The 16,886-nt window shown below is 38.9% G+C and overlaps 1 protein-coding gene across 1 annotated transcript in view; it reads left to right on the forward strand.

Annotated features, from left to right (window-relative positions):
• Positions 1-16,886, forward strand: part of LRP1B (LDL receptor related protein 1B) — a 1,706,338-nt gene that overhangs the window by 1,544,948 nt on the left and 144,504 nt on the right. The window contains exon 67 of the mRNA XM_070423500.1: positions 8,515-8,631. Coding sequence (XP_070279601.1) covers positions 8,515-8,631 — 117 coding nt within the window. The remainder of the gene's footprint in view (positions 1-8,514; positions 8,632-16,886) is intronic.

The following is a 16,886-nucleotide window of genomic DNA, read 5'->3' on the forward strand; positions in this document are numbered from 1 at the left end:
AACCTTTGTGCATTGTGGATGGGAATGTGAATTGGTACAGCCAGTATGAAAAACAGTCTGCAGGATCCTCAAAAAATTAAAAATAGAACTAGTATATAATCTAGCAATTTCACATCTGGGACTATATCCCAAGGAAATAGAAACACTAACTTAAACAGATACCTGCACTTCATGTTTATAGCAGCATTATTTACAATAGCCAAGACATGGAAACAACAAGTATCCATTGATTAATGAATGCATAAAGAAGTTGTGGTATATGCACAATGTCAATAGGTTATTAAAACTGCAGAAAAAGAGATATAACAAAACAATATTACCATAGACTAATTGATATAAACAAGAGTTAAGATCCTACACATCTCATCAACATTATCATGAAATGAGATTGAATAAAACAGAACTTGAGGACCTGCTGTATTATTCAACCATAAACACACATACACAAAATAAAAAAACAACCAAGGAAATCATACCATTTGTGACAACATGGATGGATCTGAGAGCAGTATAATAAGTAAAATAGGTCAGATAAAGACAAAAACTGTATGATCTTGCTTATATGTGGAATCTTTAAAAAAAAAAATCTAAAAAACTCATACAAAAAAAAGAGATCAAACTTGTGGTTACTAGAGGCAGAAGGTAGGCAAAAGGGAAATTAGAGGAAAGTGATCAAAAGTTATAAATTTTCAGTTATAATATAAACTAGAGGCCCGGTGCATAAAATTCGTGCACGGGGAGGCGGGGAGGGTATTCCTTCAGCCAAGCCTGCACCCTCTCCAATCTGGGACCCCTTGAGGGATGTCCAACTGCCCGTTTAGGCCCGATTCCACAATCCAGGACTGCTGGCTCCCAACTGCTCACCTGCCTGACTGCCTGATTGCCCCTAACTGCTTCTGCCTGCCAGCCTGATCACCCCCTAACCACTCCCCTGCCAGCCTGATCAATGCCTAACTTCTCCCCTGCCAGCCTGAGTGCCAATAACTGCCCTCCCCTGCTGACCTGGTCACCCCTAACTGCTCTCCCCTGCAGGCATGGTTCCCCCCAACTGCCCTCCCTTGCCAGCCTGGTCACCCCCAACTGCCCTCCACTACTGGCCCAGTCACCCCTAACTGTCCTCCCCTGCTGTCCTGGTCGCTCCCAACTGCCCTCCCCTGCCGGCCTGATCCCCAACTGCCCTCCCTTGCTGGCCATCTTGTGTGTTGGAGTGATGGTCAATTTGCATATTACTATTTTATTAGCTAGGATAAGTACTAGTAATGTACAACATGATGGCTGTAGGTAACACTGCTTGGTGATATATAGCAAAGTTGTTACCAGAGTAAATCCTAAGAGTTCTCATCACAGGAAATTGTCTTCCTTTTTCCTTTTTATTATATCCATAGAAGAAGATGTATGTTAACTTAACCTACTGTAATACAGAAAAGCCTTGGTTCTCAAACATCTCCCATCTGGAATAAATTTAGTTCTCAACCAAGTTGTTCATGGAAAAAATGTGTAGGTTGTTGACCAAAACTTCCCTTTTCAATTTGACTACCCTTTTATGCTGATACCTCAGCATGACAAAAAGCATCTCTAGGCAGCAAAGAAGGGAATGTTTTTGTTACTGGGTTAATGTAACTATTTATTTTAATAGTTTTGTTCCCAATTAAAACTATTAGCACAATTTAAAAACATAAATAAGCCATCAAGAGTGCTAATGCTGCTAAGGATGTGAAAGAAACAATGATCACAGGCAATTGAAGAAATAAAAAAATAAAAAAAAACACAAAAAACTGTTGTTGATTTGGATAAACAAGCAGATAGCCAGTGATATGTGAAAAAGTGAAGACACCTCCTACTGACCTGAAAGATACCCCTGGAACAGATGCTGAAAGTGATTCATTTAAGGCTAATAGGAAGTGGTTCAATAAATTTAAGAAAAGAAGTTTTTATTTATAGGTTAAACAGTATACTAGCTATGTACTATATATAAGAAAGGTGAAAACAGGGAGGCATTTGTGAGTCTGGAATGGATTATTTCAATTTACATTATTCCTGGTGGGAAAAAATGATTTGGTTTTTGAACAAATCACTTCTCAAAGAGCCTTCTGGAAAGAATTAAGTTCAACAATTAAGGTCTTACTAATCATTTCACATATATGTAACTCAAACCATCAAGCTGTGCACCTTAAATTTAGACAGTGATATGTGTCAATTATTTCTCAATAAACCTAAAAAATTATGACAGGCTGTTGAAAAAAGAATTATGAACAAAAAGCAGAAGTTTGGTACATGACGTACAGAGTCTATTGGCAAAAGATGAAATAATAACTACTCTCCCCCCTCCCCCAACAAATTTAAAGCTGCAATAAAATTTCTTCAAAAAAAATCACAAATTGGTGTCAGGTGCAACAGATAGCATTACAGGATGTTATACAACACTTTCTAAAACTGCATAATGCAAATTCAAAAATTTACACTGAAAATCACATTGCATTGACACACAGTTTTTTAAAATGTCATTATTGGAGTGTCTAGCAAGCTAGCTTATTATAGATTTACCTCTTCATAAAGAAAATATGTCATTGGTAATTTTTTTACTTTATAACCTTTCTCCTCTCTACCTGGAAGAATAATGTAAAAGTTAAAAAAATAACAAAAAATTCAAACACAGAACGGAAGTTGCAGGGTTCCACTGGAACAAGCTGCAGCTGGCACTGTTGTTTTCAACCGCTGATGCATCCACATATTCTACTCACTTCTCCTAGCAGAATAGGTTGTATATATGAGTGCTCATTGAGGAATATCACCCTGGCTGATGGGCAGTAACATGAAATGAATTTTCAGATCCACCAAACACTTTGCAATGCAAAGCAACCTGCAGCTTTCCAGATAATCAATATCACTAGAAACTGTAATAACATATGTCATGCAGAGAATATGCTCAAAAACTGTGTTTATGTTATCTCCCATCTTCATGGAAGCCTGGGTTTGCAAATCACTTTTAAATAGATACTGACTCTGGTTTTCTTGTGAAAGGAGATTTATATTCCCCAGGTAATTAGAAACCAATGAAATAGGCTAGGTATTATATAAACCAGTACATACAGATAAGAACATTAATATTAGAAATCCATAAGAATTTTAAGCAATAAAAGATAGTATGGCGTTTGCCTTAGTTAGGACTCTAGCTTATAAAAGACAGAAGATCAACACAAACTAGTAGTAAAATACATTGTCTGCCTGGATTCCAAGGAGTGGATGGAGTTGACTTTAGATACAATTTGGACTCAAGTACTCACATAGAGTTATAAGTACCCTATATTCATTTTCTACATTTCTAAGCTCTTTACTGGTGTCTTCTGAAATGGGTGCTTTCTTCCCATTTAAAAAAAATGACCCAAGCAAACTTGAGGGTATAATACCAGCAATCTCCAAAGAAAAGAATTATTCTCTTTCAGTATCTATAGATGTCCTCTTGATGGAATTAATTTGCCTTGTTAGTTTATTGACAGAGACTCATAAATTGATCTCTATAACCATTTTTACTTCATTCTTGGAAACAGAATCCTAAACCTTAGGTTGATAGATTGCTACCTGGAATAAGTCATCACATTTCCCAGCTCCCCTTGTAGCTAGCTGTCATCATGTGACTAAGTTCTGACCATTGAAATGTAAGCAAAAGTGTTATGTGGGACTTCCAGAAAGAGGTTTAAAGGAAGTTTTGTTTCAGTCCAATTTACCAATATTTCTCTGTTTTTAATTTTTTTGTGTTTAGTTATTCCAAGATTATGAATTTTTTTTATAATTTGGAAGTTTCATATTATACTTATAATAATCTCTGATTTTTGTGTGTGTAAAGCAATAAAATATGATAGCTTAAGATTTATATTTTTCATATGGATAGCCACTTGTTTCAACTATATAGCTATATGGGCTGTAAGGGACTTTTCCTTTCTGCATTAAACTGGCGAGATCTTTCTGAAAATCATTTGATCACATATGTATGCCTATATTTCTGGTTTCATTTTGTTCAATACTGCACTATTGTGATTACTGTAGCCTTATAGTAACTCTTGAAATCAGGTACTGTAAATTCTCCAACTTTGTTCTTTTTCAATATTAGTTGATTATTCCAGATACTTTTCATTTCAAGATAATTTCAGAATAATCTGTTCCTTTCAAAATAACTTTCTGGAATTTTGATAAGTTTTGCATTAGTTCTATATTTTAATTGAGAGAAAGTTTTAACTATTCTGAGTTTTCTAGTCTATGTGAGTGACCTAGCACTGCATTTTCTTAGGCATTATTCAATTTCTCTCAGCAATGTTGTATAGTTTCCAGTATGAATGTCTTATGCAAATTTTAAAAGTTTAATTCATAGGTATTAATCATTTTATTGATACCATTGTAAAAGTTTTTAAAGTTTTATTTTTGATATTTCCAATCTATAAAAATATAATTAAACATATCTACTGACCTTGAATCCTATGGCTTCCCTAAATTCACTTTTACTTCCAAGACTTTGTCAATTCCTTTTAACACTTTTCAGTATAAAGAGAAACTGAATTCTCTTTTACCCCATTTCCCAGTCCACTTCCCCAGTTCTTGATCCAAAAGCATCACTGTCAACAGATTCTTGTGTCTCTTTTCGGAAATGTCCCATCCCACATATACAAGAACCAAAAGTATTGCAGCGTATTCTACATAGAGTTTTACACTTTGCCGGTCCTTTACCCCACCATTCTGGGAGCATACACTTTTACTAATATCTACAATTAATGTGAAGGCATAATGAACAGCAATAACATAGTTTTCAAACATATTCATATGCCATGTAATGATGTTTTAAACAAGGATGGACTACATATGGTTAGTCCCATAATACTATAATGGAGCTGAAAAATTCTTATCAACTAATGTCACAATGCAACATACTTCTCAGGTGTTTGTAGTGATGCAGATATAAACTAATATACTGCTCTGCCGGTTGTAGGAAAGTATAGCACATACAATTATGAACAGCATATAGTACTTGATAGTAGACAACTATATTACTGGTTTATGTATTTTATTATATTATATTATTAATTATTATTTTAGAGTGTACTCTTTCTACTTATATAAAAAATGTTTGTTGTAAAACAGTGTGCCATGTTACACTGGCGGCAGCCTCATACATCTCCTGTTTACCATATCTGTTAATTGCATCACTTTCTCTTGTGCTTGACTTTATCTTCTGTAGTTTTGTACAGTGATATGTTGTATAGTCTGTAGTGTAAGAGCTGTAGGCTCTACCATGTAACCTACGTGTGCAGTAGGCTTTACCATCTCGGTTTGTGAAAGCGAACTCTATGATTGCACAGTGACAAAGTTGGCTAATAATTCTCAGAATGTATTCCTATTAAATGGCCCATGACTGTGCGATATTTGCATTCTCTATATTTCCAACACCCAAAGTAATACACTTTTCAATGCTATTTAGCAATATGAATTAATAGAAAACTCTGTATATTATGAACAGTTTATATTAATTACACTAGAGTATTATAATGTGGATTACATATATTCTGTTCTGCAATTAGTTTTATGGGCCATTAATTTTCAAACTTGGCTGTTCATTGGAATTACCAGGCTAACTTTAATACAAATACTGATGTTGGGGCTCCACCCCAGAGACTCTGATTATATTGATGTGACATATGGAATGACAAGGAATTTTTTAAATCCCCCAGGTGATTTTAATGCAGAGCCAACTTGAGAACCACTGTTTTAGACCCTGCTCATACATTTTCCTATTAAAATATATCTTCAAACATGTTTAAATAGATTTTAAATACAGATATAGTTTGTATTTGTAATTTTAATTAATAATCTTATGGATCCAAAAATTAAATAACTTGGAAACATAAAATCTGAATAACCTTACAAAAGGCAATTAACCTTTCCATGTTACTGTTTCTGAATGCCCCAGATGAACATCTTAGAAATGAACTGTAACTTGTTCTAAAAAAATAAGTACAGAACTCTTTCAAACACAAAAAATGATACAAAGTTTAAACAAAGAAAAAAATACAAATAGGATTTAGGGTAAAAAACTAAAAAAAAAAATGGATTGTATTGATACTCAGTACCACTTGTTAACCTTTGCAGTCATGGAGAATTGCTTGCAGCCAATGTTTCAATACTAGGTCACATGATCTGTTTATCTGGTCCAGTCTGATTTTTCTTACATTATATATTCTAAAAATTTAAAACAGTATTTAAAAATAATGAAACCAGCCCAGGCCAGTGTGACTCAGTTGGTTGAGCATCATCCCATGCACCAAAAAAATCGTTGTTTTGACTCTCAGTCAGGGCACATGCCTGGGTTGCAGGCTCAAACCCCAATAGGGGGAATGTAGGTGGCAGCTGATCAATGTTTCTCTCTCAGTTTGATGTTTCTCTCTCTCCCACTCCCTTCTTTCCTCTTTAGAATCAATAAAAACATTTTTTAAAACTAATAATGCAAGGAACACCTGACAAGGAATATATAAACCAATGTTATAAATAAAGTAATAGATTCAGAAGAGTTTGTTTTATTTACTAAAATGAAGTAACCATTTAAATAGTTTAGTACCAAACCCTGTATTTTTTAATGGTCATTGTTTAAATTCCAACCATTCTGACATATTTCTTGATTGTCTGAGATGTGTAGAATGCTACATTAGAAATTCTTTAGATATTAAGCAAATTTTAAAATTTAAAGCTATGTATGACACAGGCAAAAAGGATATATTATAAACCATAGCATACAACACAGTGACACACATTACATTCTGAGTCATCATTAGCAGGTAGACAGGCATGAAGGCAGAAAGGAAAGAAGAAAGGGAAGAAAATGTGGGGGTATCTATCAATCTATCTATCATCTACCTATCATCTATCTACCTATCATCTATCTATCTATCTATCTATCTATCTATCATCTATCTATCTATCTATCTATCTATCATCTGTCTATCAACTATCTATTTAGTTGAAAAATGTATTTGAAATCTATCATGAGAATTTCTACAGAAATGTAGAACATTCTGGAGTGGGATCTGTATATAAATTCCTCTTTTGTCATTTAATAGCTTTATAAGATTGGAGAAGTAACTTAAATTCTAAGACTTATGTTTCTTATGTATTTAAATGCATGTAATAATACATCTTACAGATGTTAGAAAGATTGAGTGTGATCATATTTATGAAAATGTTTAGCTAAAAGGTAGACTGAGTTCTCAATAGATGTTCATTATTTAATTTTTATAATTATATATAAATCACTTTTGCTTTTAAAATCCTATTTGAATCTCAATTATATAATACACATTTTGGAGTAAAGTATAGCAACCATCACCAAAGAGCTGATCTTCTCCTTTAGTTAATTTATTTCACCAGTCTAAATTGTTAAACATTTCACTGTTTTTCTTTAATATGTCTGAGAATAAGGAGTGTATCTAAGTATATGAAAGGGAAATAAATGTGTTTAATTTGTATACTAGTGCGTATAATTTTATTATTTTTATGTTATTGAATTTATATCATCTTGATTATTTAGAACCTTGCTAAGAACAATGTTACCACTAAAGAGCTTGTTAGAAATCCAGATTTACTCAATCATTATCTCTATTTTAGCAAAATTCCCAAGTGATTTATAAGGATGCATATTAAAATTTAAGTACTGTTTTAGACTATGTACAGATATTATTCAAAGAAATTTTTAAAATATGTGACCTAAACATTAAAAAATTTCTATTACATGCATTCTGAAACTGGCTCATATGGACATAGATTTGTTATAAAAAGCACTAAATCAGGAATAAAGGCATACTTTTTTATATTGGCTGTGCCATTTAATGGTAGTGAAAATTCATCAAGTTCATAAACTTCTAAGAGTCTCTGTTTTGTCATTTGTAAAGTGAAGAGCGAGTTAATACCTCTCCTGATACTCATTGATATTGTTTAGCTATTCCAGTGAGATGGCACTTTATTAATTGTCAAGGTTTGCACGTTGTGCACTATTATGATTTATGAAATTGAAGCAGCTGACTATAGGGAGATTATGAATAAGAGCTCCTTGGGGAGAAAGACAAGATGACAACCTCAGAGTCTGATTGATAACTATTTCCTTTTGCTGCTTTATAGCATAAATAGAAGGTGGCATAGGGAGGGAGTGTGCTAAAGAGAAGGGAAGTTTGGGATAATTTTGATGTTCATTTGTTTTCATTAATTGGTGCTTTGTGTTGAGTTTGTATGGGTGATCTGAACAATTGCTTTGTAATTAGCTTGTGATGAAAATATGACCTATAACAACATAAAACAAGACAGAAAGATGAATTTTATTCATTATCTGCCTTCAATTTTCCTAGGGAATCCTTCTGAGTTAGAATTTAATCAAATTCTGAGGCAATGTTATATGCCCTGGAATTGGCCTGGCAGTGAGGATACTGTCAGGGAGGTTTTCATGGAAGTCAACAACGAAAATTTTGGTTCTTTCTATTACAGATAAGAAAACTTGTGGACCCCATGAATTCCAGTGTAAAAACAACAACTGTATTCCAGATCACTGGCGGTGTGATGGCCAAAATGACTGCAGTGATAATTCAGACGAAGAAAACTGTAGTAAGTAACACTTTCTTGAGAATGTTGAGAGCTGGCAGCCTAGTCAGAATGCCAGATAGCAATTTTAAGCTCAGTGAAGGTATGAATATGAACCTATCTGTCCTGCAGCTCACATTTTTATACATATATTCACATTTGGACAAGAATATTCAGACTAAATTGACCTGAATTTCAAATGGTAGAATTTTTGAAATGCGCACCGTGGGAGTTATTTTCTCATAGTTATCAGAATTGGTATGAAAGTATCATGAGGCTTAATGCACCCCATTAGTATGCAGAGAGGAAGCGCTGGATGCACGCTCATACAAAGAGCTGAGTGATATGGAGACAGCACAAAACATACCGTTCTTCAACGGATGGTATTCATTTCATTTCAGTCGCAAATTCTTTCCCATTACAAATCCACCCATGAGCTTCTTTCAGGAAAATTCATTTATTCTCTCCGGAGTGGTGAACACCATATTTATCCAGGAAGCTTTTCCCTGAAAACAGAATAACACTATTATCATTATCTGCCTCCTGCATTTCTATGTAGTAAATTCAAAACATAATAATTATCCAACAAATTTATTTTCTAAAAACTATGGGGATATGTAAAATGGTGACAGTATTTCTATATTCTAGCATTAATTTCTGAATATATTTCTTACTGGTACTTTCTTATACTGCATTTTAAACCAAAAAAGAAAAAGCTATATAATCATGTTTAACATAAGATAATCGAATTCTATTTATTAAATATTTATATTCTACTACTTCCAAAAAGGATTTGATGATAACAATAATGTCTACTTTTATAAACGGGACTGGGAGCATTCCTTTCCCAAGACACAGGAAACAAAATAGGAATTCTTATATTAACGCCTAATGTTTTATTATATAAAAGCATATAGTTAGTAGAGTTACAGCCATAATAAACCAGTGAGCTATTCAGTTTGCAAAATATCAACTAATCTTTTGAATAACTTTCAAAACTGAACCTGACCACTGTTTGAGTGTCAGGTACATTAAGTATGAAAACTCTGGATCTTTATTATTATGAAATACCCTGAATACAGAAATCTTTATTGCTCCCTCTTCACATAGATATCTCCCAACTGATCATATTCTTTAGGAAGGTAGAAAGCATTGCAGAGAGTCATTTGAGTGTTCTAGATTCCTTACATTGGTCATTTAAAAAATAATCTTTAAATGGCATGTTCTCAGGTTCTGCCCAGTGAAATAAATATCTAATGGAGTAAGGTAGGTAGAAAAAAAGAGAGTAAATACAGAAAGAATTTTGTATATACTTTCTATTTAATTTATTTGTATTTTAGAGCTTAAATATAACAGGTAACTACTTAGTTTGAGATACATTTAGTGTTAATTATGTGTACTATACCTGAGAGAAAATGCCCTATAACTGAAGTTATTGAGAGCAAGAGAGGGGAGATGGGAAGGCAGTATTGGAGGTTAAATCTTAGAAAACCTCTATTCCAATGTGTGAGATGCTAGGTCGCTGCTGTAATGAGCAAAGGTGGAGAAGAACTGAGGGTTGAGATGCCTGCTTCTGAGTGTTGGGGCTTCCTAAGCGGCTGAGTTCCATTTTGCTGACATTTGCAGCCTTTGAAGAAAGAAAACAAGGAAAAGGGACACTGCCTCTCACTTGTCACTGTAAAAACTTCGTGGTAAATCACTAGCCACAGAGGCCTCAAGGAAAAGCAAGAGAGGTGGTTGTGGTATCAGGCATTGCAATGTAAAATGCCCAAGTATGTGTGACTCTCTTCGGACCCTTTTCATTTTGAGCTCGTGACCTAAGACAAGTAATATTGATGAATGTTCAGAAGAGAGATGATAAGAAACTATAATAAAGCATATTAGAATAGTGGCATGGAAGAAAAGAAAGCATACAAAGGACAAGTATAAGAGTTGGGAACATGTCAAATATGTAAAAATATATAATAGGAGGATCAAGGGATCTAGAAAAAAAGTGGTGTTTGAAGATACCATCTTGAATAGGCCAGAAGAAATAAGGTTTAAAGACTGAAAATGCCAGCAGTTCTACATAGAGAAGCTGAGTCTATGAAGAATGAGTAAATAATACAATATATCTATAGGAACACCAAGAGATTAGTCATATAGAAGTCAGACTTTGAAAAAAATACTGTTGCTGTATTAAAATGCTATCAAGATATTTCTAATTTCTTGTTATCTATTGAAACTATTATGATTTTGTATGTATAGTTAAAATAAAACTAGAGGCCCGGTGCACAAATTTCATCCACGGGGTGTCCCTCAGCCCAGCCTGCACCCTCTCCCATCTGGGACATCCCTCTCACAATCCAGGACTGCTGGCTCCCAACCACTCACCTGCCTACCTGCCTGATTGCCCCTAGCCGATTTTGCCTGCCAGCCTGATCACCCCCTAACCACTACCCTGCCAGCCTGATCTATGCCTAACTGCTCCCCTGCCAGCCCGATTGTCCCTAACTGCCCTCCCTTGCCAGCCTGGTTGGCCCCAACTGCCCTCCCCTGAAGGCCTGTTCACTCCTAACTTTCCTCCCCTGCAGGCCTGTTTGCCCCCAACAGTCCTCCCCTATCGGCCCAGTCACCCCTAACTGTCCTTCCTTGCCAGCCTGGTCCCCCTCAAATGCCCTCCCTGCAGGCCTGATTGCCCCCAACTGCCCTCCCCTGCCGGTCATCTTGTGGTGGCCATCTTGTGACAATGTGGGGAGGCCATCTTGTGATGATGTGAGGGTGTTGCATGAGGGCGCGAGGGCTCGAGGGTGCGAGGGCCACCTAGGCTTTTATTAGGATAGATATAGATGACAAAAATATACCTAAAAGGGTAGTGGTATGTTATTATCATTTGTAAGCTAATATTAAGTAGTGAAACATACTCAACAGAGATAGTTAATCAGTCTTATAGTTCAAAAACAACAGCATTGTGTTTTTTGTATTTTTACATAATAGCATTCTATCAGCCAATACTTCCTGTATTTCATTGCCTCATTTATTTATCACATTTATCTTAAATTACTATTTAAGTAGCTGGAGATAGTCTACAGTGGTTCTATGTTCCAGAGCCTAGCACAGTGCCTGTCAAATATTTATAATATTACTACTGTATTCTTATTTTTTATTTTTATGCAGAATATTTTATTTATGTATCTGATATCTGTAGAGATATTTCTGTCCTTATCTTTATATTTTTCTCTGTGTTCTTATTGAACCAAAATAATTCCTAAGGGATAAGGCTGTATCTAACTCAGTTTGTACACTGTTAGCAGAACATAATCAAATGGACATCTTAAACATCCTATATAATAAAAGCCTAATATGCAAATTATCCCTGGGGTGGTCCTTCAACTGGGAGTTTGACTGCTTGCTATGATGTGTTCTGACCACCAGGGGGTGGTATGGAACATTGCAGGCATCAGCTGATTGCCACGCAGACAGCGACCAGGCACTGAGGGAGCCGGGCAGGGGGCCCGGCCCCGATGGGCCTTGATAGATTGCCCTGCAGGCAGGATGGTGGAGCAGATGAGGTGGCAGCGCCAGGCCAAGGTGGGGTGCCAGGTGGGGCTGTAGGGTTGCGAGGCTGGGGGCGTGAGCTGGAGCCCAGTCTCGGCAGACCACCCAGAGGGACCCCACCAGTGCACAAATTTGTGCACCGGGCCTCTAGTTTCAATAATTATAAGACAGAAGGGAGAACAATCAAATATCATTCAGCATGAGATCTAAGAAAAATGTATGTGTAAATACATACAAAAATTCCTATTTTAGAATTATGCTAAATAACCCTTTTGTTTTAATGACTGTATTGTTGATTGTTTTAGCCCCCAAATTATCACTACTCATTCTAAATCAATCCAAATAAGATGAAAAGGCTTTTTCTTTTTTTAACATGAAAAAGAACATCAGTAGTATGGTCTATTTCATTTGTCTTCACTTCTCGTTTTTCCTCACCGATCATTATCTTTTTTAGTCCAAGAGCCAAAAATATTTGTTATCTTGCCTTTGCATTTTTATTTTTTGTTGCAATTTCCCCCCTTTTCTTTAAATAAGAAAACCAATATAATCTCATGTCTAAATTTAAAGACATAGATTTTACAAATTAGTGATGTATTTTTAAAGTTGCTTTTGGACTTCTTTGTTTATGAGTCTGATTTAATGAATTTAATTTTTAAAACTGTGTTGGAAACACTCTAGGCATAGATATGAGAATAGTTTAATAGTAGTGGAACTATTAACTGCCAACTATATTTTGTAATTAACATGCTTTCTATTTTCTTATATTTGCATGAGATAGTCTGTTATTATTTCATCATCATCTGCTGACCATTTCCCTCATTAAGTTTTCAGCAGGGACACTTTGCTTCAGCAATTATTTCTGCTCTTAAAAACAAGAACATTTTATTGTCATTGAAATTATTTCACAATCTATATCAAATATTTAAAATATTTGAAAAATCTCAACAACTATACTATTTTTATCAGCAGCAAATAGAATATATATGGCAGGTATCCCTTCTAAGTAATTGATGTACAAACAAAGTCCTCATATCTTTGCATTATTAGGAACAAGCAATTCAATCGATGTAAAAATGCCAAGTAATTTGATCAACTAGATTAAGATTTATCTATAGAGAAAAGCTGTTTGCCTTATTTGAATTTCTAGTACTTTCACACTGAATTTATATCAGAAGATTATTTGTATAGCATGTCAGTTATACTAATTATATTCTAAGAATTCTCCTCTGATGCTTACACCCACATTCCTATAACTTTCTAACTTACCACCAAGGGTTTATAATAATACTAGAGGCCCGGTGCACAAAATCTGTACATGGGTACGGTCCCTAGGCTTGGCCGGCAATCAGGGCTGATCAGGGCCTTCCATCTGCTGGCCAGGGCCTTCCTTCCCTGGCTGCCAGCCGGCCGGGGCCTTCTTTCATTCCACGCCGCCCACTGGTGGTCAGTGCACATCATAGTGAGCTATCAAACTCCTGGTCGGTCGAACTTCCGAGGTGACACTTTGCATATTAGGTTTTTATATAGATAGATTTGTTGCCTAGAATAGGAAACCTCTATGACAGCTAACAAAGTACAATATGTCTATAATAATAATTATGATGATGATGTTGAAAATTGTAAGTGCCTGCTTTATGACAGCCGGAGTTGTAAACATTGTATAAATACTAACTCATTTTAGTGGATAGTATTAGTATTACTGAATACTGGGCACTTGGCTCCCTTTTCCTAATCCCCTGACCCTGGTGACACTAATGGAATGTAGGCCGTGTCTATAAAGAAATAATTTACTTTGATGATGGTGGATGAAGGTTCTGAACCATGAACTACCCTCATCAAAGAATGGTAATGGTCACCCAACAAAAAAAGGTACCTTTATTTACCTATTATCTTTTGCCATCTTAATGTGCAATGATAAAGAGTTTTGTTTTCACTTTACTTAGATGAAGAAGTTGAAAGACGGGCTAGGGGGCCATCTTTGTCTTATCCTCTTCCTTTACCCCCAACCCCCACCCCTAACCTCTCATATAATAATTAACATTAGACAAATGGGTTTTTCAGATTTAAGTCTTTTTTTTTTTTCTTTTTTTGCTTGTAAGATGGTTGCTTTTTCTCTTCCCTTCAGAATGTTGCCATTTTGTTTAACACATACCCCAAGCCTCCTTCTCTCAGCTCAAATCTTGTACTGGAACAGAGTTAAAGCTGTCTAAGGCCATGCCACATGAACAGTAAGAGGCGGTGGCTTAAGAAAGGGGTTCTCCTAAATCAGCTGCCAAGAGCACGAAGGCCAGTCCCGCTGCCTTTCCCCTCCACTGGGAGCACCCACCACCCCAGGCCTTGGAAAGCTACATTTCCAAAACTACACACTCCCATTCCACCACAACAAAGCTTTCTCAGAGCACACAGCACAGCATCCTCTTCCCCAGTCCCTAGAAAAACAGCACTACCAGGCCAGCAGCCTCCCGCAATCCTGGGCCAGGATGCCTCAGGCTTCCTGGTCCCCTATGGGCACCTGAGCACTTTAGTCCAGAAGCGGGGGAGCCAGGCGAAGGGAGGCTGAACCCAGGGCAAAAGCCCGGGAGAGTCCAGACTGCTGGTAAGCTGAACCTTTCCCACTCACCACCCAAATCCTGTAACACCACAACCAGGCTGGCCACTGAAGGGGTTGCAAGTTTCAATGCTCCCTGCAAGAGTTGGTGTTCTCTGAATCTGGGCAGTTGGGAACGAAAGGCAACCCCAGCCCTCTGGCAACACTGTCCCTCCTGAGCTAGACATACACACCCTGGGATTTCTGTTTTCTGCGTGGAGAGAGGGAGAAATGGAGGATGAGAGGTGGGGACGGTGAGGAAGTAGGGTGTGGCGATTCCTGGAGGGAACAGGTAAGGGCTGGTTACAGTCATCTCTCTGCCCTGGACAGAGCCCGGTTCAGGGGCAGCTGGCCTGCCCATAGCTTTGTTCTCAGCATCCTGGTCACGGGCACACAAACAGCCCCCCCCCCCCCGCGCCCAAAATCATCGCAACTGGCCAAGAGGCCCCTAACACCCCCGTAACAGCCCCAACCTCAATGCTCCCTGCTTCAGCTCCTCAACAGGTAGTGACTAGGTGGGGTTCAAGCAGAAGGAAGAAACTTGTATACAGGCACTCCAGCACCAGCTGTTGCGGTTTGCCTCCGAGGACCATTTTAAAAGCCAGAATAATGATCATTAAATAAAAGAATTAATAGTATTTTGTTTTCTTTTAAGTCTTTGTGAAAATGAAATTCAGGTTTTCAACCAATCTACTAACATTTATAGCCGCTTATGGTGAAGCAGGGTATGTGTGGAGGCTGTGGGGGGAGATTGGTGCTCAAGGTGGGGAGTGCGAGGAAGGTGCAGAGGGACACTGTGGGGAGGGAGCAGTCTGGGGACCCTGGTCCCCATGCCATTTGTGGGGCTGCGACACCTGCCTGCCCACCCGCCTTACCTATAGATGCAGTTTCCATGACAACAGGTAGTGACTAGGTGGGGTTCAAGCCTAGTTCCTGGGGCACCGCTTTCCTGACCCCCGCGCCCAGCCCTTGGCCAGACTCCCCACCTGCAGCACCGGCCTTGCCCCTTTTGGCATCACTGCTTCATCCTCTCCTTCCTCCTGGTCCATAAACCACTGGGACCTGAGGCCAGCCAGCGGCAGCAGCTCTTCTTGGGGATCAGGTGGTATGGCCATGGCTGGCAGTCCCTGGGCACAGTGACGGCGGCTGAGGGGATTGGAGGTGTGATGGCTGGACCAGCCAGCGCTCCCTGTTGCTTTGCCCCCTCCCCCACAGAACTCAGGGCTTGGGAGGCTGTGGTATGCACCACCAACACTGCCACAACTCCAGCTGAGCTGCTGCCCACCATGCTCCCTGCTTCAGCTCCTCCTCCTGTTGGGGGCCGTTGGAGCTGGGCCGACTGGGGGTGGGGTGGGAGTAGAGTGAGAGGTTGTGGGTCGGGTGATCGGGGCCTGGATCAGGCTGGTTGGCTGTCACAGTGCGCATCATAGAAACCAGTCGTCCTGGTTGTTCTGGTTGTTCTGTTGTAATGGGCGCTAGGCTTTTATATATATACTAAAGGCCCGGTGCACAAAAATTTGTGCACTGGCGGGGGGTACCCCTCAGCCCCACTTGTGCCCTCTCACAGTCTGGGACCCCTCAGGAGATAATGACCTGCTGGCTTAAGCCTGCTCCCGGGTGGCAGAGGGCAGGCCCAATCCCTAGGTGCCTGCCCCGCAGTCCCTGGTCAAACTCAGAGCAGGGCCGATTGGGGAGTTGGGGCACCGCCCCCTGTCATGCACAGAGCAGGGCAGATCAGGGGGTTGTGGTGCCACCCCTGTCACATAAAGAGCCTGCTGATCAGGGGGTTGGGGCCTGCCCCCTGTCACGCACAGAGCAGGGCCCATCAGAGGGGTTGGGGCTCCGTACCCTGTCACACACAGAGCAGGGCTGATCAGGGGGTTGGGGAGCTCCCCCCTGTCACCCACAGAGCAGGGCCGATCAGGGGGTTGGGGCGCTACCCCCTGTCATGCACAGAGCAGGGCCGATCAGGGGGTTGGGACACTCCCCCCTGTCACACTCAGGGCAGGGCCGATGGGGAGGTTGCGGCGGTGCCACACCCTGTCACACACAGAGCAGGGCCTATCAGGGGGTTGGGGCGCCTTCCCCTGTCACGAACAGAGCAGGGCAGATAGGGAGGTTGTGGCCCCACCCCCTGTCACACACAGAGCCGCAG

The sequence above is a fragment of the Myotis yumanensis genome, unplaced genomic scaffold (genome assembly GCF_028538775.1).
Source record: "Myotis yumanensis isolate MYYU_CA2020_CCGP unplaced genomic scaffold, mMyoYum1.0.hap1 SCAF_8, whole genome shotgun sequence".
Taxonomy (NCBI): Eukaryota; Metazoa; Chordata; class Mammalia; order Chiroptera; family Vespertilionidae; genus Myotis; species Myotis yumanensis.